The following is a 26,555-nucleotide window of genomic DNA, read 5'->3' on the forward strand; positions in this document are numbered from 1 at the left end:
GTTATTGGATTAAAGACATAAGTAAACCAGAGGAGGGGGGATGTGAGGAGGGAGAGGAGTGTGGGTAGCAGGAGTAATAAACTGTGAGGGACTAACTCATAGCGAAGCTGAAAAAAAACCCTTTCACACCTTAGTGACCTTGGGGACCAATTGAAAGGCTTTTAAACCTGTACTTTTGTTTGCAAATTAGTAAGTTAACTTGAAAATATATCTTTAAATGTGATTTTTGTCCTACTGGATGGACTATTTAAAGCTGAAGTGAAAGTACAGACAAAGAAGTCAGTATGTTTACTTTACGTTCTATGTTATTTGCCAAGATCAACATAAGCGTATGAAGCTAAATTTACACTGCGTGAGGAACATTATTGACTCAGCATGTACTTAAACACGTAAGCCTCAGGCCACTGTAGGATGCCAGGGGAAGGAATGGTGACAAGAAGTGGGAGCCAGCATCACTACATAGCCACCCTATGACCTGATATGGAAGAAATAAGTGACTTATCTGAAAAAGAGCTCAAGGTATCATCATAGAGGTGCTTACCAAACTTGCTAAGAATGTGTGAACACAATAGGAATTTCAACTAAGAGCTAGATAACATAAGGATATACCAAAAAGAAGTCACAGGGCTAAACAATACAATAAGTGCCCTAAAAAGTACAGTAGAGGGGTTCAGCAACAGACTAGATGAAGCAGAAGAAAGGATCAGTGATCTCACAGACAGGGTGGTGGAACTCACCCTTGCAGAGCAGCGAAGAGAAAAAGAATAAAAATAAATAAATAAATAAAGATAGCCTAACAGACTTATGTTATAGTACAAGATCAAGTGGAATAACATTTGCATGATAGGGGTCCCAGAAGGATAAGAAAGAACAGGGCAGCGAACTTATTTGAAGAAATAAGGGCTGGAAACATTCCTAACCTGGAGAGAAAAAGAGACATCCAGATCCAGAAATCCTAGAGAGTCCCAAGTAAGATGAACCCAAACAGACCCACACCTGGACCCAGAAGGTTTTTGTGGGTGAATTCTAACAAACATTTGAAGAGGACTTAATACCAATCCTTTTTCAACTCTTCCTAAAAAACTGAGGAGCAAAAAACACTATAAACTCATTCTGTGAGGCTAGCATCACCAATACCAAAGCCAGACAATGACACGTTAAGAAAAGAGAATTACACACCAATGTCCCCGTTGAATATAGATGCAATAATTCTCAACAAAATATTGCAGAGTTCAAGAACTCAATAAAAAGGGTTATATGATTATATATCACAATTAAGTGGGCTTAATCTCTGGAAGCAAGGATGTTTCAACATACACAGATCAATAAACATGATATATCACATTAATAGAATGAAAGAAAAAACAAGGTAGGCATTAAAAAGCAAATATCTCATGATCATATATATATATATATATATATATATATATATATATATATATATATATATGGTCTACCGGAAAGTTCTGTCCGTTTTTGGAATAAAACAAAACACAAATTTTTCTTACCGTCAATAAACTTTATTAAATAATATAATTGTCATTATTATTAATGATTTCTTGCCAGGGTGAGGGCAATTTGTATATCCCATTTTTGAAAAATGTTTTATCTTTTGATGAGAAAAATTGAACCAGTGCTTGTTTAATATCTTCTTCATTTTTGAACTTTTTACCCTTCAAAAAATTTTGTAAGGACAAAAACAAGTGATAGTCAGAGGGTGCTAAGTCCGGGGAATATGGTGGATGCGACAGACATGCTTCTGTAGCATTTCTTCCTTGTTGAAATTCGTAAAAATTACAGTGGTGTAAATGAACTTTATCAGTAGCCATGGGTACACTATGGCTTCACACATAAGACTAAGGTAAATCAACTTTGTTTTAGTTAATTTGCTACGTCAGTATGTATACATTAAATAATAAAAATAGAGAGGCACACATGCGCCAAATAAACATGTGCTTACATGTCGAAACTTCTTGTGATAGAAACGGACAGAACTTTCCAGTAGACCTTATATATTCTTTTAAAAAAGTCAGTCTTAGAATATTAGAATGGTGGTTATTTGAGGTTGGCAAATGGGGAAAATGGGAATATAGATCAAGGGTACACACTTGTAGTTATAACATAAATACATTTTGGAAACCTAATGTACAACATGGTGGCCATACCTATATTTTCTCTTTTTTTTTAATTGTGGTATAACTGGAATATAGCTAATAATGATGTATGGTATACTTGAAATTTGCTAGGAGAATAGCTTTTAAATGTTCATTCCACACACAAAATTTATAACAATATAAGGAAAGGTATATGTTAATTAATTTGTGGTCATCATTTCAGAATATATACCTACATTAAGACATCATGTTGTACACCTTAATATATACAATTTTTTGTCAGAAAAAAAATTATTACCATTCTATTCTATATATAGAAAATACAACTATATATAGAAAAAGCTTTTAACTGAATGATTCAAATACGATAAATTTTGTGGGAAATAGCTAGTAGAGTGCTTAGAAGAGAACCCATGACTTTGAAATGCATTTATCAGACACAGAAAAGGTTAAATTCAATTATGTAAACTTACAACTCAAGAAGCTAAAGGGCACATCAAATTAAACTCGAACAAAGGAGAAGAGAAGAGGTGGGAAGTGAGGTCAGGAATCAGTGATCGGAAGTAGACAGGCGAAGATCAATGAAGCCAAAAGCTAGTTCTCTGGAACTGTTAGTAACATTGACAGACGTTTGCATGCCTGAAGAAGAAGGGAAAAAAAGGAGGGAAAATAAAAATGATCAATACCAGGCATGAAGACTTGGGTACAGTTACAGAGATTAAAAAACAGATATTAGAAGCAACGTTTTGCTAACAAATTTGGCAACTTCGATGACGTGAATAAATTTCTTGAAAATCACAACGTACCTTACTTGACCTAAGACAAAATAATTTCAATGATATATATTATACATTAAAGACATTTCAGTTTTTTCTAATATACTGTATGTGTATATATGTGTGTATGTGTTACATATACAGTTTAAAGCCAAATGGATTTAATATATTAATATTTGCATGTCTCTATCTCTACCTTCATCAGATCCACAGTTCAGAACACTTCTACAAGGGTAAGCCAGTCTGGGACAGTGGTGAGTTACTGTGTCTAAAGAAAAGACAACTATATATAGTTGTATAGTAATAACGCGGTGGGATAAGTGTGTTCCCGCCAGGAGAGCAGGACCTCGGCGAGGGCCCCTGGCTCCGGCCCCTTGCTCCGTGTTCCCGCCAGGAGAGCAGGACCTCGGCGAGGGCCCCTGGCTCCGGCCCCTTGCTCCGTGTTCCCGCCAGGAGAGCAGGACCTCGGCGAGGGCCCCTGGCTCCGGCCCCTTGCTCCGGCCCCTTGCTCTGTGTTCCCGCCAGGAGAGCAGGACCTCGGTGAGGGCCCCTTGCTCCTCGGTGAGGGCCCCAGAGCTCCGGGGCGGGGGTACAGAGAAGGCTTCTCTCCTAAATCTGCGACACCAGCTCCCAGCAGCAGAGGCCCTCCGATTGTGGCCCAGGGTTCCATCAGGTCTCTCATTGAAATGGTTCTTTCTGAGCGAGCTCTGACCTCCAGGACTCAGCCCAGCCAAGGGGCCGGGTGGCAGACCGTCCCCTCCATCACCCTTCGTTTTCTCACACTCACCAACTGGGGACCCTGAACTCCGGCTTACGCACACGCACGCACATGCACGCACACGCACGCACACGGCCCCAGCAATGTTCTGAAAGCTCCAGGGTCCCAGGCTGTTCCATCTAACGCCTCCGCCGCATGGCCCAGAATAGCTCTTCCAGTGTCATTTGAAATCTTCCCTTAGCTGTCAGTTCTGCATTCTCCCAGAGAGAGAAAGGGGGAACAATGGGAGCACCCCTTCTTTTCAAGGCGCTTCCTGGAAGACTTATAGCACCTCTGCCTACAGCTCGTTTTCCAAGATGTAGGCGACACGGCGGCTCTGGGCCACAAGGGGAAGCTGTGAAGGCTGGTGCTCAGGGCCTTTGCACATGCCGTTCCTGCAGCCTGACATGCTGTCATCTTAGCTCTTCTCATCATCCCCACTTTGACTTACATGTCCCCTCCGTAGAGTAGCATTTCCTGACCTGATGGTTTAAAGGAGCCCCACAACTCTGTCACATTGCCCTATTTTAATTCGCTGCTTGCTCGTATAACTCACCGAGGTGTTTTGACTTATAACCCATCTCTCCCTCCTGTCACGGAAGTGACACAAAGGCAGGGTCCTTACCAGCCTTGGTCATGGCTGTGTGACCAGATCCTAGAACAGCACCTGGCATTTACCAAGCACTCGATGACTGAGGGAAGGAGGGATTGAATGAGTGGTGGGTGTCGGCGGGTGAGGACCGCAGAGTAACCTCGGTGCTCCCAGGGTGACTCACAGGCAGATCCAGGGAAGAGAGACCCTGCCCCTACCTGGCTCTCGTGACAGAGACCGGTTTGCTCAGGTAACTGGAGGCTGAGAAGGAGGGTGGCTTTCAGAGCTGGTTTGATGCAACAGCTGGAGGATTTCCTCAGTCTTCTCTGCGTCTGTGCTCTGCCTGCTGGGTGTCAGCTTCCTCCTGAAAGCGACTCTCTGTGTCACGGCCAAGTGGCCGGGCAGTTCACATTTCACCCAAATGAACTCACCAGCAGGACAGGAGGGAGGACATCTCTCCTTTCATAGAGGAAACTTTTACAACCCCCCCCCCCCCCCGTGATCTCCACTGGAGTCTCAGAGGCCCCACAGGGGCTCCTCCCTAAACCCAGTTTAGTGACAGCACAGATGGGGCCACTTCCATTGTCCCTGCCCAGGGCTTCCGGAGCTTGTTTTTTTGTGTGTGTGTGGGTTTTTGTTTTTTTTTTTTCTGAAGTGAGAAGCGGGGAGACAGACAGACTCCCGCATGCGCCCGACCAGGATCCACCCGGCACGCCCACCAGGGGGCGATGCTCTGCCCATCTGGGGCTTCACTCTCTTGCAACCAGAGCCATTCTAGCACCTGAGGCAGAGGCCACAGAGCCATCCTCAGCGCCCGGACCAACTTTGCTCCAATGAAGCCTTGGCTGCAGGAGGGGAAGAGAGAGACAGAGAGAAAGGAGAGGGGGAGGGGTGGAGAAGCAGATGGGTGCTTCTCCTGTGTGCCCTGGCCGGGAATCGAACCTGGGATGCCTGCATGCCAGGCTGACGCTCTACCACTGAGCCAACCGGCCAGGGCCCGGAGCTTGTTTTTTAGGTGAGTTATACTCATTGATATTTACTATATTATGTTAAAATGAGTGTAAAGTTTCAAAACATATATTTAGTGATTCCTTTAAAAATAACAGTAATAAGTCAATTCTATAGTAACATATCTTTATGAAAAGTATTTTCAAAAATAACATAGTAAGAAGAGTAGCCATTGTTTTACTTTTGTTTTGGCAAAATTTTTTTACTGTCTGGCTTACCTGAGGATTCTCTGCAGAACGCCTGTGGCTGTCTGAAGAAAACCCAGCCTGTTGCATCTGTGCCCCCTCAGGGAATGAGAACAGCCTTTCTGACTACACTGAAACTCAGGAACTGGCCACCTCCTGAGGGTCATTAGCAACGTGGGGTTTAAAACAGACCAACAAAACTTACCCTAAAATCCATTGGCGTATCTTGCACTTCGAAATAACCATTCCTCATGCAATGGCTTGTAGACACCCCAGTGATTTATAAAACATTGGGTCACTGCCTGACCTGTGGTGGCGCAGTGGATAAAGCGTCGACCTGGAAATGCTGAGGTCGCCGGTTCGAAACCCTGGGCTTGCCTGGTCAAGGCACATATGGGAGTTGATGCTTCCAGCTCCTCCCCCCTTCTCTCTCCCTGTATCTCTCTCCTCTCTGTCTCTGTCTCTCCCTCTCTCTCTCCTCTCTAAAATGAATATAAAAAAAAAAACAAAAAAACATTGGGTCACTGAGTTACACAGAGCTCCTAAATGCTGACATATGTATTGAAAAATCACAATGATTACTATCACCACAATTCAAAAAGTCTTAGGTATTGGGAATGTGTCAACCCTATGGGGGCAAATCTAAGTTTTCCAAAATTCCCACTTTCATTTGAAAGCTTGTTTTCCTCAAAGAGACAGAATCATTTTGTTCATTTTTTGATAAGATGTCTACCAGAATATCCACAGCGTATCCATTCTTCTTTCAAATAAAAATGATGAGCCGTGAAAAAGAGCAAGTTCATCTCACAAATCAAAGGTCCTTTTCCTCTGAAGAGCTAGTGTATCAGTGAGTCTCACGCTTACTCTTGCTTACGCAGACATTGAAGGGATGTGTACTCAAGGGTCGAGATTTAATGAAATAAAATTGTCTCTCGGTTTTCAAGGATACTCCTAAGTGAATCAGGTGTGTTTCCTGCCGTGAGCACGTAGGGATGGAGACTACGTGGCCAGCAGGACTTGAGTGTCACTGCCTGAGGCTGCTAATCACCATCATCACCGCGAATTCACCAGTGAAAAGGGCGAACCACATTTCAGGGTCATTAAGAAAATTTGTTGGCCTCCGAGTAACTGAGAGCATCTTGGGGAGCTTCGGGGGGTCAAGGTCCACACTCAAAACAAACACTGCCTTCCACTGACCCAGGCCCGTCCCAGTAGGGGGAGAGAGTCCTTCCACTGACCCAGGCCCGTCCCAGTAGGGGGAGAGAGTCCTTCCATTGACCCACGGCCTGTCCCAGTAGAAGGGAGGGAGTCCTTCCAATGACCCACGGCCCGTCCCAGTAGGAGGGAGGGAGTCCTTCCACTGACCCACGGCATGTCCCAGTAAGAGGGAGGGAGTCCTTCCACTGACCCAGGCCCGTCCCAGTAGGGGGAGGGAGTCCTTCCACTGACCCAGGCCCGTCCCAGTAGGGGGAGAGAGTCCTTCCACTGACCCAGGCCCGTCCCAGTAGAGGGAGAGAGTCCTTCCACTGACCCAGGCCCGTCCCAGTAGGGGGAGAGAGTCCTTCCACTGACCCACGGCCTGTCCCAGTAGGAGGGAGGGAGTCCTTCCAATGACCCACGGCCCGTCCCAGTAGGGGGAGGGAGTCCTTCCACTGACCCACGGCCCGTCCCAGTAGGGGGGAGGGAGTCCTTCCACTGACCCACGGCCCGTCCCAGTAGGAGGGAGTCCTTCCACTGACCCACGGCCCGTCCCAGTAGGGGGGAGGGAGTCCTTCCACTGACCCACGGCCCGTCCCAGTAGGAGGGAGTCCTTCCACTGACCCACGGCCTGTCCCAGTAGGGGGGAGGGAGTCCTTCCACTGACCCACGGCCCGTCCCAGTAGGAGGGAGTCCTTCCACTGACCCACGGCCCGTCCCAGTAGGGGGGAGGGAGTCCTTCCACTGACCCACGGCCCGTCCCAGTAGGGGGAGGGAGTCCTTTCACTGACCCACGGCCTGTCCCAGTAGGGGGAGGGAGTCCTTCCACTGACCCACGGCCCATCCCAGTAGGGGGAGGGAGTCCTTCCACTGACCCACGGCCTGTCCCAGTAGGGGGAGGGAGTCCTTCCACTGACCCACGGCCCGTCCCAGTAGGGGGAGGGAGTCCTTTCACTGACCCACGGCCCGTCCCAGTAGGGGGGAGGGAGTCCTTCCACTGACCCACGGCCCGTCCCAGTAGGGGGAGGGAGTCCCCTGTCCCCCAAAGCATATGGGCAGTGTTGAGGAAGGGTGGACAGCTGATCTGAAGTAAAAGCCCGGTGATATCCACTGACACAGGACAATAGGTAGGAAGCTTTCCTGACGACTAACCTCTGGGAGAGAAAGTCGGACTTGGGGCGGCAGCGAGGTACGCCTCTGCATTTCATTCATTGTTCCAGACGGGCTGCTGTTCAAATCCTTTAGAACACACATGCCTTCTCGTTTTTGTTTTACAAATAAAACAATTAGAGCTTGAGTGGGAGCTGACCCAACAGAGGCAGAGTGCTGGGCTCGTTTGTTAGGAAGAGCAGGCGTTCTTGTTCATTGGGGGCCTGCCATTCCTTCACACCGATCAGCACCCGAGGGTCACGGCCGCGCCTCAGGGAACAGCGCCCTTCGGGTCCAGCCCACACCTGAGGTCAGGCACCCGCAGTCCAGGCGCTCCCAGAGGCCCTCATCCCCAGCCCGGGATCTGTGGCACGATCACAGTTCACTGCGTTCTCGGCCACATCGCTGGGAGTGGGTCCAGAACCTTTGACAGTCGACACTTGGTCTCAGTCTCATCCCAAACGAAGTCTTCTATATCTGAAGATTATAAAGCTTTTATCCTCTTCTCCTTGTATGTGTCTGTTCTCGGCTTTTTAATTAATATTTTTGTTTAAATCCCATCTAGCTTTTAGTTTGGTGTAGGCCAGGGGTCCCCAAACTACAGCCCGCGGGCCATGCGGCCCCCTGAGGCCATTTATCCGGCCCCCGCCGCACACCCGGAAGGGGCACCTCTTTCATTGGTGGTCAGTGAGAGGAGCATAGTTCCCATTGAAATACTGGTCAGTTTGTTGATTTAAGTTTACTTGTTCTCTATTTTAAATATTGTATTCGTTCCCATTTTGTTTTTTTACTTTAAAATAAGATATGTGTAGTGTGTATAGGGATTTGTTCATAGTTTTTTTATAGTCCGGCCCTCCAACGGTCTGAGGGACAGTGAACTGGCCCCCTGTGTAAAAAGTTTGGGGACCCCTGGTGTAGGCTGTCATGTTTGCTTATAACAATTTTTACAACAATGCCACTAACATCATTTTCTTTTTCTAATTCATTCCTTTCCTTTGGAGTTTGGCTGCCCCTTCCGTCACTCACAACACACAATGCATGCACACAGTCCACAGGTTTCTGGAGTCCTCGTCTGGCGGCACTGAGCCGCCGATGTCTGCACCCGTGCCACACTATCACTGCCGCTCCACAGGGTTTGGTACCTGCTGGAATAACCCCTTAGCCCGTCATTCTGTTCTTTTCCACTGTGGCTGTGACGACTCACCACACAGTAAACTGAGCTGACAGAGCTGGAGGCTGAAGTCCAGAATGGGTCTCACTGGACAGAAGCCACCGAGCCAGCAGGACTGGTTCCTTATGGGGCCCCGGGGTGCGGGGAGTGGGCAGACCCTCCCCTCCCTGTGCTGAGTCTGCAGCCTGCCCCTCTTCTGGGTTCCTGGCCCCTTCCTCCATCGCCAAAGCCCACAGAGTCGAGTCCTCATGTTGGGTCACTCTGGGCATCTCCTCAGCCTCACTCTTCCACTTTGAAGGACCGTGGTGATTACACTGGGCCCGCCTGCATAACCCAGGATTGTCTCAAGGTCATCTGACAATCCCAGTTCCATTTGTGCCCTAACTTCTCCATTACCGAGGAAATGAACAGAGTCGCAGGTCCCAGAAATTGTGTGAGCGTCTTTGGGGGAGGGGGAGCAGCATTCTGCCACACTCAGCATCCTTTTCAAAACATGAGTTGTTTTTCTACATACGGGTTAGCGTGCATTTGTCGAGGTCCCACTGTACCTGGCAATCCTCCTTGGCACCTCCCCCCTCAGAAAAACCTAGTCAGGTTTTGATTGGATATGTATTCAAGTCTTAGCATGAGGTCGATATTGTATATAGCCTAGCTATCAGTGATAAAAACTGAATTCCCACTTATGCCACAGGAAAGACAACTGCTTTTTGTTGTCTGTATAGAAAATATTAAGTGGTTTTCATAACCATAAGAAAGTTACACTGTTACAGATACATGGAATTTTTCTGGATTTGCCAGCTTTCAAGTCTTCTTTTTTGAGACATATTTTTTGCTCTAAATAAATAGCCATGTTCCAATTTAATTTTGTCTCCGTAAATCTGTGTTCTTTTCCTTGAAGGGCTTCCCAACCCACTAGCTGAGCAAGCGCCGGCCCCAGAGAACCAGTCCGTGCTCCCATGGCAGATGGAACCAGTCCGTGTGTCCCCTCACCCCCAACTCAGGCTTGAGACCAGAACTCTCCACTCCTCCCTGTCCCTCACCTTACCCGCCTCCTCTCCAGGACACACCTGGTAGCCTTCTTTAGCAGGAGGTCACTCCTTTGCTTCTTTTTCTCCTTTACCCATTTAGGGTTGCCTGTGTGCTAAGTAGATCCCACTCCTCACCCCAGCACCAGGCCATGTCCTCTGGGCCTTTATCTCCTCTCCCTTTCTCTGACACCCAGCATCTTGGGGGTGGGCTACACCAGCCCTGTGCGTGTGTGTTCAACTAACAGAGTTGCTTTCACCTTAGTTGTGCTTTGATTGCTTCTCCTACCGGCCTAGGCTGGGCTAGCCACTGTCCCGTTGCTCCAGCCAGTGACCTTTGAGCACAAGCCTGCGACGCTGTGCTGAGAAGCCCACACCGAGTTTGCAACCTCAGGCTTCAAAGCGGAGACCTCAGTGTTCTGGATCACCACTTTATCCAACGTGCCACTGCCAGTCAGGCAAATCAGTATTTCTTTGTAAAACCTTGAAACAGTACAGCAAGTCCCGCTGACCTTCCTCCCATCTTGTTTCCCCCCTCACAGGTAATCACTGTCATCAGTAGTTTCTAGACATTTGCATACAGTGTATCGATTTACTTCCTTTTCACAGATACAGGATAACTGCCTGTCTCACCCAGCAACTTGGTTGTCTCACCTGTGTTGTGGAATGCTGACATACCTGGTCTACCTGTTTTTCCCTGATGGTGCACGGGACCTCAGGAAGCATCTTCACAGATGTAGGTAACCATTCGGCTACTCAGGTTCATTTAAGTAGACTTCCTGATCCAAAGACTACTTGTCCATGTTCAGTCAACACTGCCCCCAAAGGGCTGTCCCGAGGAGCTCACTTCTTGGCCGTCCACTCGTGGTCCAAGTCTAAGCACAGTGGTGTTCTCTCTAGCTGGGGGGCCGTCCACTCGTGGTCCAAGTCTAAGCACAGTGGTTCTCTCTAGCTGGGGGGGCCGTCCGCTCGTGGTCCAAGTCTAAGCACAGTGGTTCTCTCTAGCTGGGGGGCCACCCACTCGTGGTCCAAGTCTAAGCACAGTGGTTCTCTCTAGCTGGGGGGCCGTCCACTCGTGGTCCAAGTCTAAGCACAGTGGTTCACTCTAGCTGGGGGGCCGTCCACTCGTGGTCCAAGTCTAAGCACAGTGGTTCTCTCTAGCTGGGGGGCCGTTCACTCGTGGTCCAAGTCTAAGCACAGTGGTTCTCTCTAGCTGGGGGGCCGTCCACTCGTGGTCCAAGTCTAAGCACAGTGGTTCTCTCTAGCTGGGGGGCCGTCCACTCGTGGTCCAAGTCTAAGCACAGTGGTTCTCTCTAGCTGGGGGGGCCGTCCGCTCGTGGTCCAAGTCTAAGCACAGTGGTTCTCTCTAGCTGGGGGGCCACCCACTCGTGGTCCAAGTCTAAGCACAGTGGTTCACTCTAGCTGGGGGTCTAACATCTGTCTCCAGCTGCTCCCAGTCTACTCCTCACCCAGCCTAGAAACCCATTTAAAAAAATCAACTTTAATCATAGCAGTTCCCTCCTTAAAACCTTTTAGTAGCTTCCCAGGACCTCTGGGATAAAGTCTAAAGTCATCTGAAGGTCGTGTAAGGCCCTGCCGTCACCGAGCCTGGCCGTTTCCTTTCTGGGGGACTCAACCCCGTCATCTTCGTCTCCTTCCCTCGTTCCGCCTACTTCTCCTGCCGTGATCTTCAGATTGGGCCATGGGATCCCAGAAAATAAGTAACGGTGTAGTCATGAGTTTTAAGGGACCCAGTTCTCAGACGCTTACCTTTTGTAAAACTGAGCTATCTGCAACTTCCTGGAGCCCAGACCCGCCTTACATTGGCAATGGCCCCCGGGCTGGGCCCACCCCAGATCTTACCACACAGAACTGCACTGGGTTAGGGACGGGTGGGACCTGAGAAAACCAAAACATAATCTGACAGTTTCTTTTATTTAAGGCACCAGTATGACAGGCATTTCAGGAAAAACTTTAATTTACAGTAATTACGTATCAGATTTCACCATATATATTGACTAAATGGTATTGCTGACAAGAGTAATACCTCAATCCAGAAGAAATATCTACTCTTAAAACTTGAAACAGTCTGATCAATAAAAGACTCTGAAGCAAAAAAGATATTCTGTGGATTGAAAATGTTTCCAAATAGACAAAGGATCAATGTAAAATTCTAATAGTTAAAAATCTTGAGTACCTTTTAATGGATGATAAGGGGTATTAAATCAATGAGTAATTATAATCTAGGGGGTCCGTTTAAAAGATCTGTCACCACTTTATTTTAAAATGTCATTTACAAGCCCTGGCCGGGTTGGCTCAGCGGTAGAGCGTCGGCCTAGCGTGCGGAGGACCTGGGTTCGATTCCCGGCCAGGGCACACAGGAGAAGCACCCATTTGCTTCTCCACCCCTCCACCGCGCTTTCCTCTCTGTCTCTCTCTTCCCCTCCCGCAGCCAAGGCTCCATTGGAGCAAAGATGGCCCGGGCGCTGGGGATGGCTCTGTGGCCTCTGCCCCAGGCGCTACAGTGGCTCTGGTCGCAACATGGCGACGCCCAGGATGGGCAGAGCATCGCCCCCTGGTGGGCAGAGCGTCGCCCCTGGTGGGCGTGCCGGGTGGATCCCGGTCGGGCGCATGCGGGAGTCTGTCTGACTGTCTCTCCCTGTTTCCAGCTTCAGAAAAATGAAAAAAGAAAAAAGAAAAAAAAAAAAAATGTCATTTACAACTCATCAGAACTTCTTTTGTAATTAAACTTATGATGAAACAATTTTAGATATTAATTTAAAACTGTGTGGGGAAATACCTGCTATTGTTAGAGGGCATCTGAATTCAGAAAGAAAAGCGGCCCCGAGGCCTCCAGGTGCGCTGTCCTCACCTGACTGCTCTGCCTCACTCTGGGCTCTAGCCTCGCTCACCCCACCCTCAAGTTGCATCTCAAATGTCACTCTGCTTGAGAGGCGGTCTTTGTCCCCAGAGTCAATGAGAGCTCCATAATGTATGACCCACTGTGCTGTGGACTTCCCCTCCCATAACGGCCACAAGTAGCCCCTTGGCAAATGTCAGCACCAGGGACAAGCGGACAGTCTTCTGTTACCCCCGGGGCCAGTGAGGGCAGGACAGGTTAGCTGTGCTCCTCAAAGGAACCACTGGGGGGGTGGGGGTGGGGGTGGGGAGAGGTCAGCACGCAAGGGGTTAAAATGGTGCCAGTAAGGAAGTGGAGGCAGAGGGTGTGGGTCTTTGAGGGGTCACCTGGTCACCAGGAGGGAGGGGCCTCTCTGCAGTGCAGAGCACAGGGAACAACCTAGCAAGGGGGGCTGGGTCTGCACATACAGAGATGAGAGACTCAGTTCTCAGGTGCCAAGACGCAGCACAGAACCTGACGGCTCGGGGCTAAGAGCCACAAGGGGTCGGCCATGGGGAGTAACACGCTGACACACTCGCGGGCACTTAGGGACTTCATAGCGTGTACCTGCACACTGAACCTGCTTTCTCTCTTCACACCCCTTCCGAACTGCGGGGATGTCGAGTCTCGGTCACCGGAAGAGCGAGAGCGGCTCTGGCTGTGCCCATGGTCCACACCCATGACATCCTCCTCGAAAACGAGGCCCGGTGCTCACAGGAGCAGAAGACGGGAACCTGACCAACACCTTTCTACTGCGCCGCTTCCTGTTGGCAACACAACTGCGCAAATACTTTTTCCCTGAGCAGTCTCGATCCCCTGACTTTGTTCCCCAAGGTCACCCTCTATCAGTCCTGTTAAAATCATGCGTAGTCAGTCAAAGAACGGAGCCACTATTGTTACCCTGATTAGAACTTCCCACTAAAATGCCTTCCTGCATAAAGTTACTCTATGGGTTTACATTAAGAAAAAAAAAATCCCCCCCCCCCGCCCCCACTGAAAGCTTTTGGCCTTCTTTTAAAGTGCAATTATCTCTGGGCAGGGTTCCACATGACACCACACTCCCTGTAGTCCAAGAGCCGTAGAAGGGTCCAGAAAGCCGCAGGATCTGTTTCGCATCAATAGAAGAGCAACCCAGCCTTCCTGGTTTTGGGGACGGTGACAGAAGCAGGTCAGCACCTTGTGTACTGCACGTGCACTCGCAAAGAACATTTAAGTACGTACTACACAGAAAATGAGGTTCCTGGTAAAAAAAAATCAGAAAAAGTGGAAGGGCCAGGCCCTTGGGAAGTGAAGCAGGACAGACATGCAAAGGTGTGCGGGTCACCCGTGCGGGAAGAGCCTCGTAGAAAGGCTGGGCAGCTGCAGTGGAAGGAAGGGGCCCCGCGCGCCAGCTGAGCGGAGGAGAGAAGCCAGGGTGGCGGGGAGCCACCGAGAAGAGGGAGGTGACCACGTGGCTGGGCTGGCCTTGGGCAGATGACCCGTGGCCAGGACCGTGACAGCGCTTATCTCACCCACCCTACGTGACTCCCCCGAGCCTATCCTGCCGTCCTCCCCACGGGAAGCCCGACAAACGCCCGCTGCGTGTCCGAGTCCTCCGAACTGGGGACCGCACGTCTGCAGGTCGTTGCACGTGCAGGGCGGACCTGCCCCCTGCATTTAGGGGGCGTCTCGGCTTCGGGCGCATCCCCCCGGGCGACACGCAGACCGTGCGAACTGCAGGCCAGCGTCCCTCCAGCCGGCCGGTACCTAGAATCCGACCCGGAGGGCAGGCGGCCGGCTGCGTGGCCCCTCTTCTGGCCGGCACCACCTTCACCCGGCTCAGCAAGCCGACCGGTCCGCAGCGAGGCCCAGCTTTGGAGCGTGCGCAGAAGCCAGAACCGGTGGTTTCCCGCGTCCGGACGACAGTGGCTCTTCAACCGTCAGCCGCACGTGACCAATCAGGAGACGTGTTGTTGCCGAGGAGTCCCGCCCCCACCGGGGGACTATGGAAACGGGAGGCCAATCAGGGAGCTGGTTGTTGGCGCGGAGCCCCGCCCCCCGGCAGGGTCCAGGGTGACGGGATCCAGGGTCATGGGGTGTGAGCGCTCCTGAGCCAGCCCCGAGGGCCGCGGCGTCCCCTTGCCCCGCGGCCGCGAGCGGCGCCGCCCGGCCCCGCACTCGCCCGCCCGCCCGCCGGCCCGCGCTCCCTGCGGCGGCGGCGCGGCCCATGCGGCTGGGGGCGGAGGCCCGAGCGGGAGCGGGCCGGACGTCTCGGGGGCGGTGGCGGCGCGGGGCGCGCGGGGCCCGGCGCGGTGATTGGCCGCGGGCGGGGCGGCCGCGCGGGCGGAGCGGCGGGGCGGCCGGCGCGCAGCCGGGAGGATGCTGCTGTCGCTGGTGCTCCACATGTACTCGCTGCGCTGCGTGCTGCCGGCCGCCGTGCTGCTGGGCACGGCCCCCGCCTACGTGCTGGCCTGGGGCGCCTGGCGGCTGCTGTCCGCCTTCCTGCCCGCGCGCTGCTACCAGGCGGTGGACGACCGGCTCTACTGCCTCTACCAGAGCATGGTGCTCTTCTTCTTCGAGCACTACACCGGCGTGCAGGTGAGGCCGCCCGCCGGGAGCCGGGCACACGTGCTGCGGCCCGGCCGCCCCGTCGGGGGCATCTCGGCGCTCACTTCTGCGCTTCGGGCCGGGGCTTCCTTGCGGAGACCCCGAGATCGCCTGGAAGGTAGCAGCCGCGCTGAGCTGCGGATGGGACCCGCGCCGCTCCCTCTGTCCCCTTCCCCACCCCCTTCTCCCCCTGCCCCTCCCCCTCCCCCTGCCCATTGCCCCTGCCCCCCTGTCCCCCTGCCCCTCCCCCTGCCCATTGCCCCTGCCCCCCTGTCCCCCTGCCCATTGCCCCTGCCCCCCCCGTCCCCCTGCCCCTCCCCCTCCCCCTGCCCATTGCCCCTGTCCCCCTGCCCATTGCCCCTGCCCCCCCCCTGTCCCCCTGCCCCTCCCCCTGCCCATTGCCCCTGCCCCCCTGTCCCCCTGCTCTCCCCCTGCCCATTGCCCCTGCCCCCCTGTCCCCTTGCTCCTGCCCCCCTTGCCCCTGTCCCACCCCCTCCTCCTCATCCTCTTCCGCCTGGAACCCCGGGTCGCCGGGCTTGGCGGAGTAGGTGCAGAGGGGCGTGCAGGGAGGGCAAGCGCTGCACGGTGTTTGGCGTCTGGCCTAAGCAGGTGGTCCTGTCTGAACTCCAGAGTGCACTTCCCAAGCCTGGAGGCCCTCTCCTGAAACAGTGTGACCGTTTGGACGAGAAGCCCGCTCTGCCTCGGCCTTCCTCCCCAGTGTAAGGGACAGCTAGGCGAGGAAATGAAGACGTGTGTCACTGTAGAAGCCTTGCAGGAGTCGAGTTCTGGCCAGCTGGGACCGGGTTTAGATGGGAGGCTGATCTTTTTGTATTTTAGTCTGATTATCGTCTGTCTGTTTCTTTCTCTATAGAGGATGGAGTTGTAGATTAACTTTGTAAAAAGTCGAAGGACCTCTTTATTTCTCTGAAGTCTCATACAAAAACAGCAATTGTGAATTTTCCTTTTATCTTCTAAGTTGATGAAAGAGCTTGATTCTTGGTTATAAACTTCTATTCAGGGACTCTCTTTTTTCTTCTTTCTTTTCTTGTCACGGTTTGGTGGTGTGGTTTGGGAATGGGATGGCATTGTTTTGTGTCTTTGTCATTGTCCCCCCCTTTCCCCAGAAGCTCTCTCTTCCACCCTGGTGTCAGTCACCCAGTTACTTTTGATTTTTTGCACTGCTGTTGATCCCTGATGACTTGAGTTTGCCCCAGTTAGAGGTTTTTCTTGGGGGGGGGGCGGGGGACTAGGAGAAGTCTGAGTATCTGTGTTTATTGGGAGATAAAGATTGCTTCTCCAGAAAATGATTTAATGATAGTTGACTTTTAAAATGGGCCTCATTTAAAATGTCCCCTGATGCAGATCTATAATTTCCCCCGGTGCTCTTGACAGTTATCTAAATGTATGGTTTTACCATGATTTAAAATTTAATTTCACATCATAGGACAGCTGGCCTGGACTCGGGACATATGACAGTCAGTTCCCTCTTACAAAAATGATTGTACCTGTGCTGAGTTATTTTATCTTTCCAAGATTATAGCATGTCTCGTGCAATATAATGTAAAATACGCTGTTGAAGTACTTTGTGTTTAGCAACTTCCTTTTTTTAAAAAAAAAGTTGTAAAGTTTCAGTGTTTCTGAAATTGTGCATCGTGCACCGTGTTTAATGCAGACCTCCAGTTTAGTTTTGAGTTCTCAGCGTATTTTATTTTTTAACGTAACCTGTTACTGATCATTGGGTAGTCAGTCCTGGGACTCCTCACAAGCTTCCCCCTGGAACCCATGTTAGATAAAATTTTGAATCATAAGTGAGGGCATCAGCTCTCCATTTATAAATGTGGGTCCCGTGCTGAAGATTGTGGGGAGTCCTGGAACTCAGTGCCCACTGATCATTAGTGCAGGTTATGGACACTTAGTATCAATGTAGGCCTGGGAGTGTCTAGTCCATTCATTTTTTTGGCAAGGAATTGTTTGCTGATAACAGAGCAGGATGTTTTTTTTGGGGGGGGGAATCTTTTTCTAGAATCTAGCTAGCGTTTGTAGACAGACATGGCTACTTTCCATTAGTTCTAATGATTTCCTTTATGATTAAATTAATGGAGGAAAAGTAGCTATATTAAAATATAAGACCAAAGGAAAAGGCTTTATACGGTTGGACATTCTGTCACCTTATTCTTACTGTTTAATAGTTTTCATGAGTGACTTTGTCATTGCAAAGTTTTGATTAAAATTTTAGCTTGTTTGCTGGGGGATTTTTATTTTTTATTTTGGTTGACTTGTTCACCAGCTTTCATTTGCAGTGCCAGTGACAATCTTCTTGTTTGTTCTCTAAAAAAGAATGTTGACTCACTTCTGAAGAAATTTTAGGTATTTAAGGGAACATGTTTTTTTTTTTTTTTTTTTTTAAATAATTTTATTTTTTTAATGGGGTGACATCAATAAATCAGGATACATATATTCAAAGATAACAAGACCAGGGTATCTTGTCGTTCAATTATGATGCATACACGTCACCCAAAGTCAGATTGTCCTCTGTCACCTTCTATCTTGTTTTCTTTGTGCCCCTCCCCCTCCCCCTTTCCCTCTCCCATTCCCCCCTCCCCCCCGTAACCACCACACTCTTATCAATGTCTCTTAGTTTCACTTTTATGTCCCACCTACGTATGGAATAATGCAGTTCCTGGTTTTTTCTGATTTACTTATTTCGCTTCGTATCATGTTATCTAGATCCCACCATTTTGCTGTAAATGTTCCGATGTCATCATTTCTTATGGCTGAGTAGTATTCCATAGTGTATATGTGCCACATCTTCTTTATCCAGTCATCTATTGACGGGCTTTTTGGTTGTTTCCATGTCCTGGCCACTGTGAACAATGCTGCAATAAACATGGGGCTGCATGTGTCTTTACGTATCAATGTTTCTGAGTTTTTGGGGTATATACCCAGTAGAGGGATTGCTGGGTCATAAGGTAGTTCTATTTTCAGTTTTTTGAGGAACCACCATACTTTCTTCCATAATGGTTGTACTACTTTACATTCCCACCAACAGTGTATGAGGGTTCCTTTTTCTCCACAGCCTCTCCAACATTTGCTATTACCTGTCTTGCTAATAACAGCTAATCGAACAGGTGTGAGGTGGTATCTCATTGCTGTTTTGATTTGCATTTCTCGAATAGCTAAAGAAGATGAGCATCTTTTCATATATCTGTTGGCCATTTGTATTTCTTCCTGGGAGAAGTGTCTATTCATATCCTCTTCCCATTTTTTTATGGGATTGTTTGTTTGTTTGTTGTTGAGTTTTATGAGTTCTTTGTATATTTTGGATATTAGGCCCTTATCTGAGCTGTTGTTTGAAAATATCATTTCCCATTTAGTTGGCTTTCTGTTTATTTTGTTATCAGTTTCTCTTGCTGAGCAAAAACTTCTTAGTCTGATGTAGTCCCATTCATTAATTTTTGCCTTCACTTCTCTTGCCATTGGAGTCAAATTCATAAAATGCTCTTTAAAACCCAGGTCCATGAGTTGAGTACCTATGTCTTCTTCTATGTACTTAATTGTTTCAGGTCTTATGTTTAGATCTTTGATCCATTTTGAGTTAATTTTAGTACAGGGGGACAAACTGTAGTCCAGTTTCATTCTTTTGCATGTGGCTTTCCAGTTTTAAGGGAACATGTTTTTGAGTGAAAGGAAGTTCACCATTAAAGTGTATATATTGCAAAAATATTTTTGAATTAGACTTTTTTTAAAGAACAGCATTTTAATACTTGCAAATTCTATATTTAAAAAAGATTTTCCTAATAGTAGTGAGACAGTATTTTCTTATGCGTGGAATGTTTAAGCTAAAGACAACAGGTAGGCCCAGGAAGTTCATAACCAGTGCTTGGCAGGTAAACCTCCTTCCCACAAGTAAGTGCACTCGGTGGATCTGCGGGATTCCAGGAAGCATGTCCTTTCCTGGTTTCACTGCTTTGTGTGGGTGGGTCTACGAGACAGAAGCACATGGTAACTGCTACTGCTGAAATTGCTGTTCAAGTTCTCCTAAGAATCTCATTAGTCCTGAACCTCAACGAAGTATCTTCTTCACCATTATTTCTTTGGGATTTAAATAATTTTACGTATCTATTTCTCGAGACCCACTGACAACTAGAACCACCTTATGTGGTATTTGGGGGAGCACAGATTTATGTTCCTGTGTATGCCATAACAAAGCACCTCAAATTTAGTGGCTTAAAACAATAGACATCTGTCCTGTCACAGTCTCGGAGGCCAGATGTGGGCAGTCAGGGTGTCTGTGGGTCTACCCCCGCTGCGGCTCTGGAGGAAAGTCCTCCTTTCTTTCTGTCTCAGATCTCCCCTGCCTTTGTCTTTTAAGGACATGAGTCACTGGGGATGGGCCGCACCCAGTAATCCAGGATGATCACCCCAACTCAAACTCTGTAACAACCTGCAAAGGCCCTTTTTCCAAGTAAGGTCACATTCATAGGTCCTGTGCTTAGGACGTGGATGTGTCTCTTTGGGGGTCATCATTGAAACCGCTGAGTAACAGCTCCTGAGTTCTGCTTACTCAGTGCTCTGTTGTTTCCTGGTTAAACCTTGCCCCGTCTCTGCAGCCTATTCGGGCATTGTGGCCTCCACGCTCTTCCACGTGCTGGAGTAAAGGGGTCTGGCCCCATTCGCCAGGGTTCCTTTTCAGATTATTTCCCATAAGTTTTCAGGGTCTAATTTTCAAATTTACCTTCACATAGTCCTCAAATAGAGCATATGAATAGTTCTTTTCAGAACCAATCTGTAGGGCATGGACACACCGGCTGGGTTACACACACCTGCACACCATGTAAGGAAAGGATGTGTGTGCTTCCAGACTCCACAGAAGAGGCCGCACCTGTGCCTTGGAGCTGGGGCTTCGGGAAAACCTGAGGAAGCTGAGAAGGGCCACAGGCAGTCAGTACAGAGTGGGAACTGCGGGAGTGGAGGTGACTCATCACTGTGACCGCTGGGTGATGGGAATCCAGCTTGGTCGTGTTTCTGTCCTCCATCTGTCCTAAGTGTTGAGGTCGCCGCATGAGCAATACTTGTAAATAGTTGTGATAGATAATAAAAAATCTCCTTAACATGGTTTGGAAGCTGATAAAAGTTGATGTAATTTGTCCTTAATGTCGACTTCTCTTTTTAAAATGCCTGCTCTCTCTCCTACTGCCAGTAGAACACAGCGAAAGCAGATCGTCAATATTTGCAGGCCAAGAATATCTAGTGATGTGGCGGGTGTCTTCTCACCAACACCTAATACACGTTTTAGTCTCTGCTTTCTTCTGCATAAGTCATTTGGAATTTACTTTAAAATGTGTTTTACCCAAATGGTAGCATAATACATTATAACAGTAAAATGTGAAATTTGACATAAAATACATTAGTTTTTCACCTGACCTGCTTCATGTGTAAAATAGCAGGTGGAAAGTGTACACACAATTTACTTTGGCTCTCATAAATTTGTCTACTTTTGTGGCGCTGAATAAACTGAGAATTGACTCTTCAATGGAATTTTCTCATTATATTATGGTTTCTTTTTTTTTCTTTCTTTCTTTTTTTTGTATTTTTCTGAAGCTGGAAACGGGGAGAGACAGTCAAACAGACTCCCACATGCGCCCCACCGGGATTCACCCGGCACGCCCACCAGGGGCGATGCTCTGCCCCTCCAGGGCGTCGCTCTGCCGCAACCAGAGCCACTGTAGTGCCTGGGGCAGAGGCTAAGGAGCCATCCCCAGCGCCCGGGCCATCTTTGCTCCAATGGAGCCTTGGCTGCGGGAGGGGAAGAGAGAGACAGAGAGGAAGGGGGGGGGGTGGAAAAGCAAATGGGCGCTTTTCCTATGTGCCCTGGCCGGGAATTGAACCCGGGTCCCCCGCACGTCAGGCTGATGCTCTACCGCTGAGCCAACCAGCCAGGGCCTATACTATGGTTTCTTAAACAGAGGCTGCTATTAATAGACAGTCCAAAACCAGTGGCCTCTCCCTATGGAGTCCCTAGACCAGGGGTCCCCAAACTTTTTACACAGGGGGCCAGTTCACTGTCCCTCAGACCGTTGGAGGGCTGGACTATAAAAAAACTATGAACAAATCCCTGTGCACACTGCACATATCTTATTTTAAAGTAAAAAAACAAAATGGGAACAAATACAATATTTAAAATAAAAAACAAGTAAATTTAAATCAAGAAACTGACCAGTATTTCAATGGGAACTATGGGCCTGCTTTTGGCTAATGAGATGGTCAATGTGCTCCTTTCATTGACCACCAATGAAAGAGGTGCCCCTTCCGGAAGTGCAGCGGGGGGCCGGATAAATGGCCTCAGGGGGCTGCATGTGGCCCGCAGGCCGTAGTTTGGGAACCCCTGCCCTAGACCCTGCTCTACACTCATTCATTTAGGATCAGAGGGGACATCTCGCTCCTGGTCTGTGCTGGACACTTCGGGATTCAGTGAAGAAGAGCGTGACAGGGCCTCTGCCCTTGCGGGGCTCCCATCTGGTGGGACACGGCCCCCCAGAAGATGAGAATGTGCTGTGCTCTGCGAGGTGCTAGCCTAGTGGTGGGCGATGGGAGTTTGGGGTGGCTTCCCTAACTAAGCAGGTGGCAGTGCCCGGAGCTCTGAGAAAGAAGCAGTGGCCACCCAGGAGGCTGAGAGCGGAGAGAGCCCCAGGTCTGCCTCAGAGCTGGCTGGCAGGGCGCTGTGGTTGGCTGTGAGGGAAAGGAGAGGGTGGGTGGGAAACACTAGCCGTTAGTGGGTGCTGACTGGGCCGCGTACTGTTCTTCCTGTAAGTCACTGCACTCCGCAGGGTAGCGCCATTCTTCCCATTTTACAGGTGAGGGAACTGAGGCACAAATAGTTCCCAGTTTTAGTGGCCACACCAGGATTTGGTCCACAGAAGTCTAGCTTCAGGGTCAACTTTCCAAAGATGCTTTGCTAGGTGGTATAGGTGTATTGGTTGAAATGATATTCTGTCTCTCAAGGTATTTATACTAGGAAAAAAGTGGACAGTTAAGATAGAAGATCATACTGAAATTGGAGAGTCTGTGTTTATTAGCTTTGTGACGCAAAGGTGAAGACTGCTTGGGTTAGTAAGTGGGCTGTGTCCCTGCTTTGACACTCTGTTTCCAGAAGGAGGAGGTAGCCTGGTGTGTTCAGGGAAAAGAGGTTCTTAACTGAAATAAAGATGAGGACTCCTGGGTTCTGCCCTGGCCAGATTTCCTGGGGGTTGGTTTCCCTCTGCCCAGCTGCTGCTTCCGCCCGCTGCCCCTCCCGAAGGACCTGCCCCCCTCAGCCAGCTGCCTCTGGACTGCTCCTTCCAGGTCAGGCCCCAACCTGTCCTATCGGTCAGACTCTCAGCCCATCTCAGTGCCTGGGTCACCTGCGTGTAACGTTAACATGTGTCCTGCTCACGTTAGCATACTCTGATACAGCGACTTTCCCTTCTACAGGATTGTAACCCCCTGGAGGTGGCAATAAAGGGGAGAACTATTTGATTTTTTATTTTCTTGTAGCAAAAGGGCAAAGCAGTCTACAGCAGAGTCTGCTCTGTGTTGGTGGAAATGTTGGTGACTGTCATTTTAAAGGGTAGCCTTACTAGTTGACAAGTTTTGATCTAACAGGGTCTACAGGTGTAGTGAGACTAATTGTGTTCTTAGGTAAAGGAGGAAGAAACGTGAATTCCGCCCTCAGAAGTAAGAAGGAATAAGGTCAGAGACCTGGTACAGCAAGAGGGCATTCTGGGACGCCCCGCAGTAACACAGAGCAACCTTTGTTTACTTGCTAATGAAGACTTGCACTTTCTGCAGTGTTTGAACCCATCCAGTTGTCTCAGGTTTATTACGCTTCCTGTTTCTCTGTAGGAACTGGCCGGGAACAGCCCAAGCAAGCAGGTGTTGCTTGGATATTTTCGGGGGGCTGTTGTGTGTGTGAGTGTGGTGGCGTTGGGAAGACAGCTGTGCTCTGTCCTGTCCCCGGTGGGCGTTCAGGCGCTTAAAGAAAGGAGGCGGTGATGCCTGGTCGGAGAGAAGACCCTGCTGAGTGCTGAGCACATGGCGGCTCTCACGTTTTAGTTTGATAAGGTATCTCCAAATAACACACACGTCAGCAGTGTGGAAGTCCGTGTAAGAGCCAAACTGTATAGTGAGACAGTGTTAGCAATTAAGCGAGCTAAAGAAGTGGAGCGAGAATTGGGGAAACACAGGAGCAGCGCGGCTGCTCCCCCCCCCCACGCACTGCACGGGGGGCGGGGGGGTGGGGGGTTGGGGTACAGTGTAAGCAGGTGGGTCCTCCCGGTGGACGGGCACCCGGCAGTGCCGCCCTTCCCGCACCGCGCGGGGCTCTGCTGCCGCTCCGGACTGCTGTTTCTGTCGGGAAAGTGTCGTTATGTCAGTTTTTCATTTTAGCGCACAAGTTTTCTTACCTCTTGGTGGGTTTTCAAAGTGGAAAAAGTTATATAAGCTTCTAATACATGAGCAACCTCCTCACTTGACATTTTATATTTGGAATTTTTGCATAAAATAGTTTTGTAACATTTGAAGGAGTTTTAGATCTCAGTGTGGGAAACCTGGGTGTAATTCCCAGTTCTGTGCCACGCTGCCAACCTGGAGAAGTCAGCCGCTCAACTCCGGTGCCCGTCCGAGCCGGAGTGCCACTGGCACGTCCTCTGGAAGGCTGGCTGAGGCAGTGTGAGGAGCAGCCTCGCTCAAGGACTAGCACAGGGGTCTCAAACTCAACTCAGCATGTGGGCCGCAGAGCAAGATCACAGCCGTTCGGCGGGCCGCACTAGGTCTACAAAAGGCAACTGTTACGCAACTTTTCTCACTGCAGTTGAAAACAAAAAAAAATCAGTACAACAAGCACAATCGTATATGCAGTTTACTCAGTGTCACAAAACGACCAGAAACTGTAGTTCGCATCACAACTGCTGTTAACTAAGCTAATATCTAGCTAGGATGCTAGAGAAATGAAAAATACAAGTAGGCCCTTAGGCTTACTTAATTTTATCCAAAATATTTTGAACTTCATGGATTAGTCTGCAGGCCGCACAAAATTGTTCAGCGGGCCGCAAGTTTGAGACCCCTGGACTAGCATATCACAGATGCTCGAGAAAGCACACCCTGTGAAGTAAGCAGTGGGTGTGATGGGTGTGTAAGGAAGCTTGATGAGGCCCTGGCAAGTTGACTCAGTGGTAGCACGCCAGCCCAGCACGTGGATGTCCCCAGTTCGATTCCCGGACAGGGCACACAGGAGAGGCGACCATTTGCTTCTCTACCCCTCCCCCTCTCACTTCTCTCTCTTTCTATCTTTTTGTCTTTCTCTCTCTCTCTCTTTCTCACTGCTCTCCTCCCGTAGCCATGGCTTGATTGGAGCAAGTTGGACCCGGGCAGTGAGGATGGCTCCATGGCCTCTGCCTCAGGCACTAGAATGGCTCCAGTTGCAACAAAGCAACACCCCAGATGGGCAGAGCATCGCCCCCTGGTGGGCATGCCGGGTGGATCCTGGTCGGGCGCATGCAGGAGTCTGTCTCTCTGCCTCCCCTCCTCTCGCTAAAATAAAATTTAAAAAAAGAAAGAAGGAAAGCTTGATGATTGGTAAGGTTCCGTTTACATGTTGTGTAATAGTTACTTTGCATACTGATACTAGACCAGTGCCTGTGTCACGTTTTGATCTTGTCTCAGAGGGGCATCATAATTTTCCTAGTCAATGAAATGTTTCAAATTGGGTGGGAAAAGACTGGTTTGTGTATACATTCCAGTAGAAACCTTATACCGGGTAACTGGTGATATATTTTGTTGGCATAAAGACACATTTTAAAATGCATTTCAAATGACTATAGAGTGTAAATTATATGTGTATATATGCAGTCTTACTCAAACTGAAAATCTTTGAAGCTGCATTTCTGCATAATCAGAGACCTTTATTTAGGAAGACAGACTAGACAGCTGTTTTTCTTATTCGTTCATCATTTAAGACTGTCTTGAATGAAAACTTCCGTTTCTGGGGTGATAACAGCAGCCACACTGCTGTGGACGGTCACTGTGTTCCAGGCGTTACCTGGACTCATTTGTCTCCCCGGGGCCCTGTGAGGAGTAGTCACCATTAAACCACTCATTTCACGGGTGAACAAACGTGTGCTCAGGTCACAGTGGGGTGATGGACCAGGGTCAAGTCCCAGTGGCCTGTCCGATGCCCTGTCCCCATCCGGTCAGCTTGGCACAGTGGCTAACTGGACACTGGGCGGTGTGGCAGAGCCTTTCTGGGGCGCAGTCTACTGAAGTTACAGTTGACCTTCCTAAAAATGAAAAGTTTGAGTTTCATAAGGGAGAAAATCAAAAGTCTTGTGACCAGTAGGGTGTTTCTCACCCTTGTGCTGCACTTTGGATTGAGTTGTGATCAGTTCTAGCAGTTTGCTTTTAGGAAAATCTGTGGTCTCACGGTAGCCCGACAAGCACCTCCCCCCCCACTCCTCCTGCTAAGCACAGTGGGCCGGGTCTGTCCCCGCCCCCCCAGGCCTGCCTGGCTCTGACCTGCCCTGGGCGCAGAGCCTGTGGACTGGATGCGTGGAGTGGGGCTCGTCTCCCCAGCTCCCCTGCTCGCTGCGGCACCCACTGACAAACACCCAGTGACAAACACCCAGACAGCCACCTCAGAGTGCCGGCCTCCTGCTTGCTGCTTCCTCCTCGCTGGCTCCGTCCCGCCCAGGCGGGTACCTGGAAAGGAAAAGCAGACAGTGTCAAGTAGACATTTTGGAGCCTGTGTTGTTACAGCGTGGAGGACAGCGCTTCTCTCCCCTCCTGGGTGTGTTGTTGGGGCTGCGGCCAGACTGGAGAAAGCAGGATTCACAGGAGAAAAGCCACACGTTTTATTGGTGTGACTGTATACACAGGGCTTCAGAAAAGAGACGAAAGTCGAGAGCTTTCCACTCCTCGGTGTCCAGAGGCCGCGGTGTCGGTCTTGTGTGCGCCTTTTCGTGAGCACTCTTCCTTCTCACCCTGGCGGAAGTCGCACAGAGCAACACTGCCTTTGCTCTTCAGTGCTCAGCTCTTTAAACTGCTGTATTTTCATGACGTTTGCA

General features: G+C 49.5%; 1 protein-coding gene across 1 annotated transcript in view; it reads left to right on the forward strand.

Annotated features, from left to right (window-relative positions):
• The first annotated feature begins 14,902 nt into the window (after nucleotides 1–14,902).
• The window catches only part of AGPAT5 (1-acylglycerol-3-phosphate O-acyltransferase 5), a 37,453-nt gene continuing 25,800 nt past the window's right edge, over nucleotides 14,903–26,555 (forward strand). The window contains exon 1 of the mRNA XM_066235373.1: nucleotides 14,903–15,450. Coding sequence (XP_066091470.1) covers nucleotides 15,232–15,450 — 219 coding nt within the window. The 5' untranslated portion in view covers nucleotides 14,903–15,231. The remainder of the gene's footprint in view (nucleotides 15,451–26,555) is intronic.

This window comes from Saccopteryx bilineata, chromosome 6 (assembly GCF_036850765.1).
Source record: "Saccopteryx bilineata isolate mSacBil1 chromosome 6, mSacBil1_pri_phased_curated, whole genome shotgun sequence".
Classification (NCBI taxonomy): domain Eukaryota; kingdom Metazoa; phylum Chordata; class Mammalia; order Chiroptera; family Emballonuridae; genus Saccopteryx; species Saccopteryx bilineata.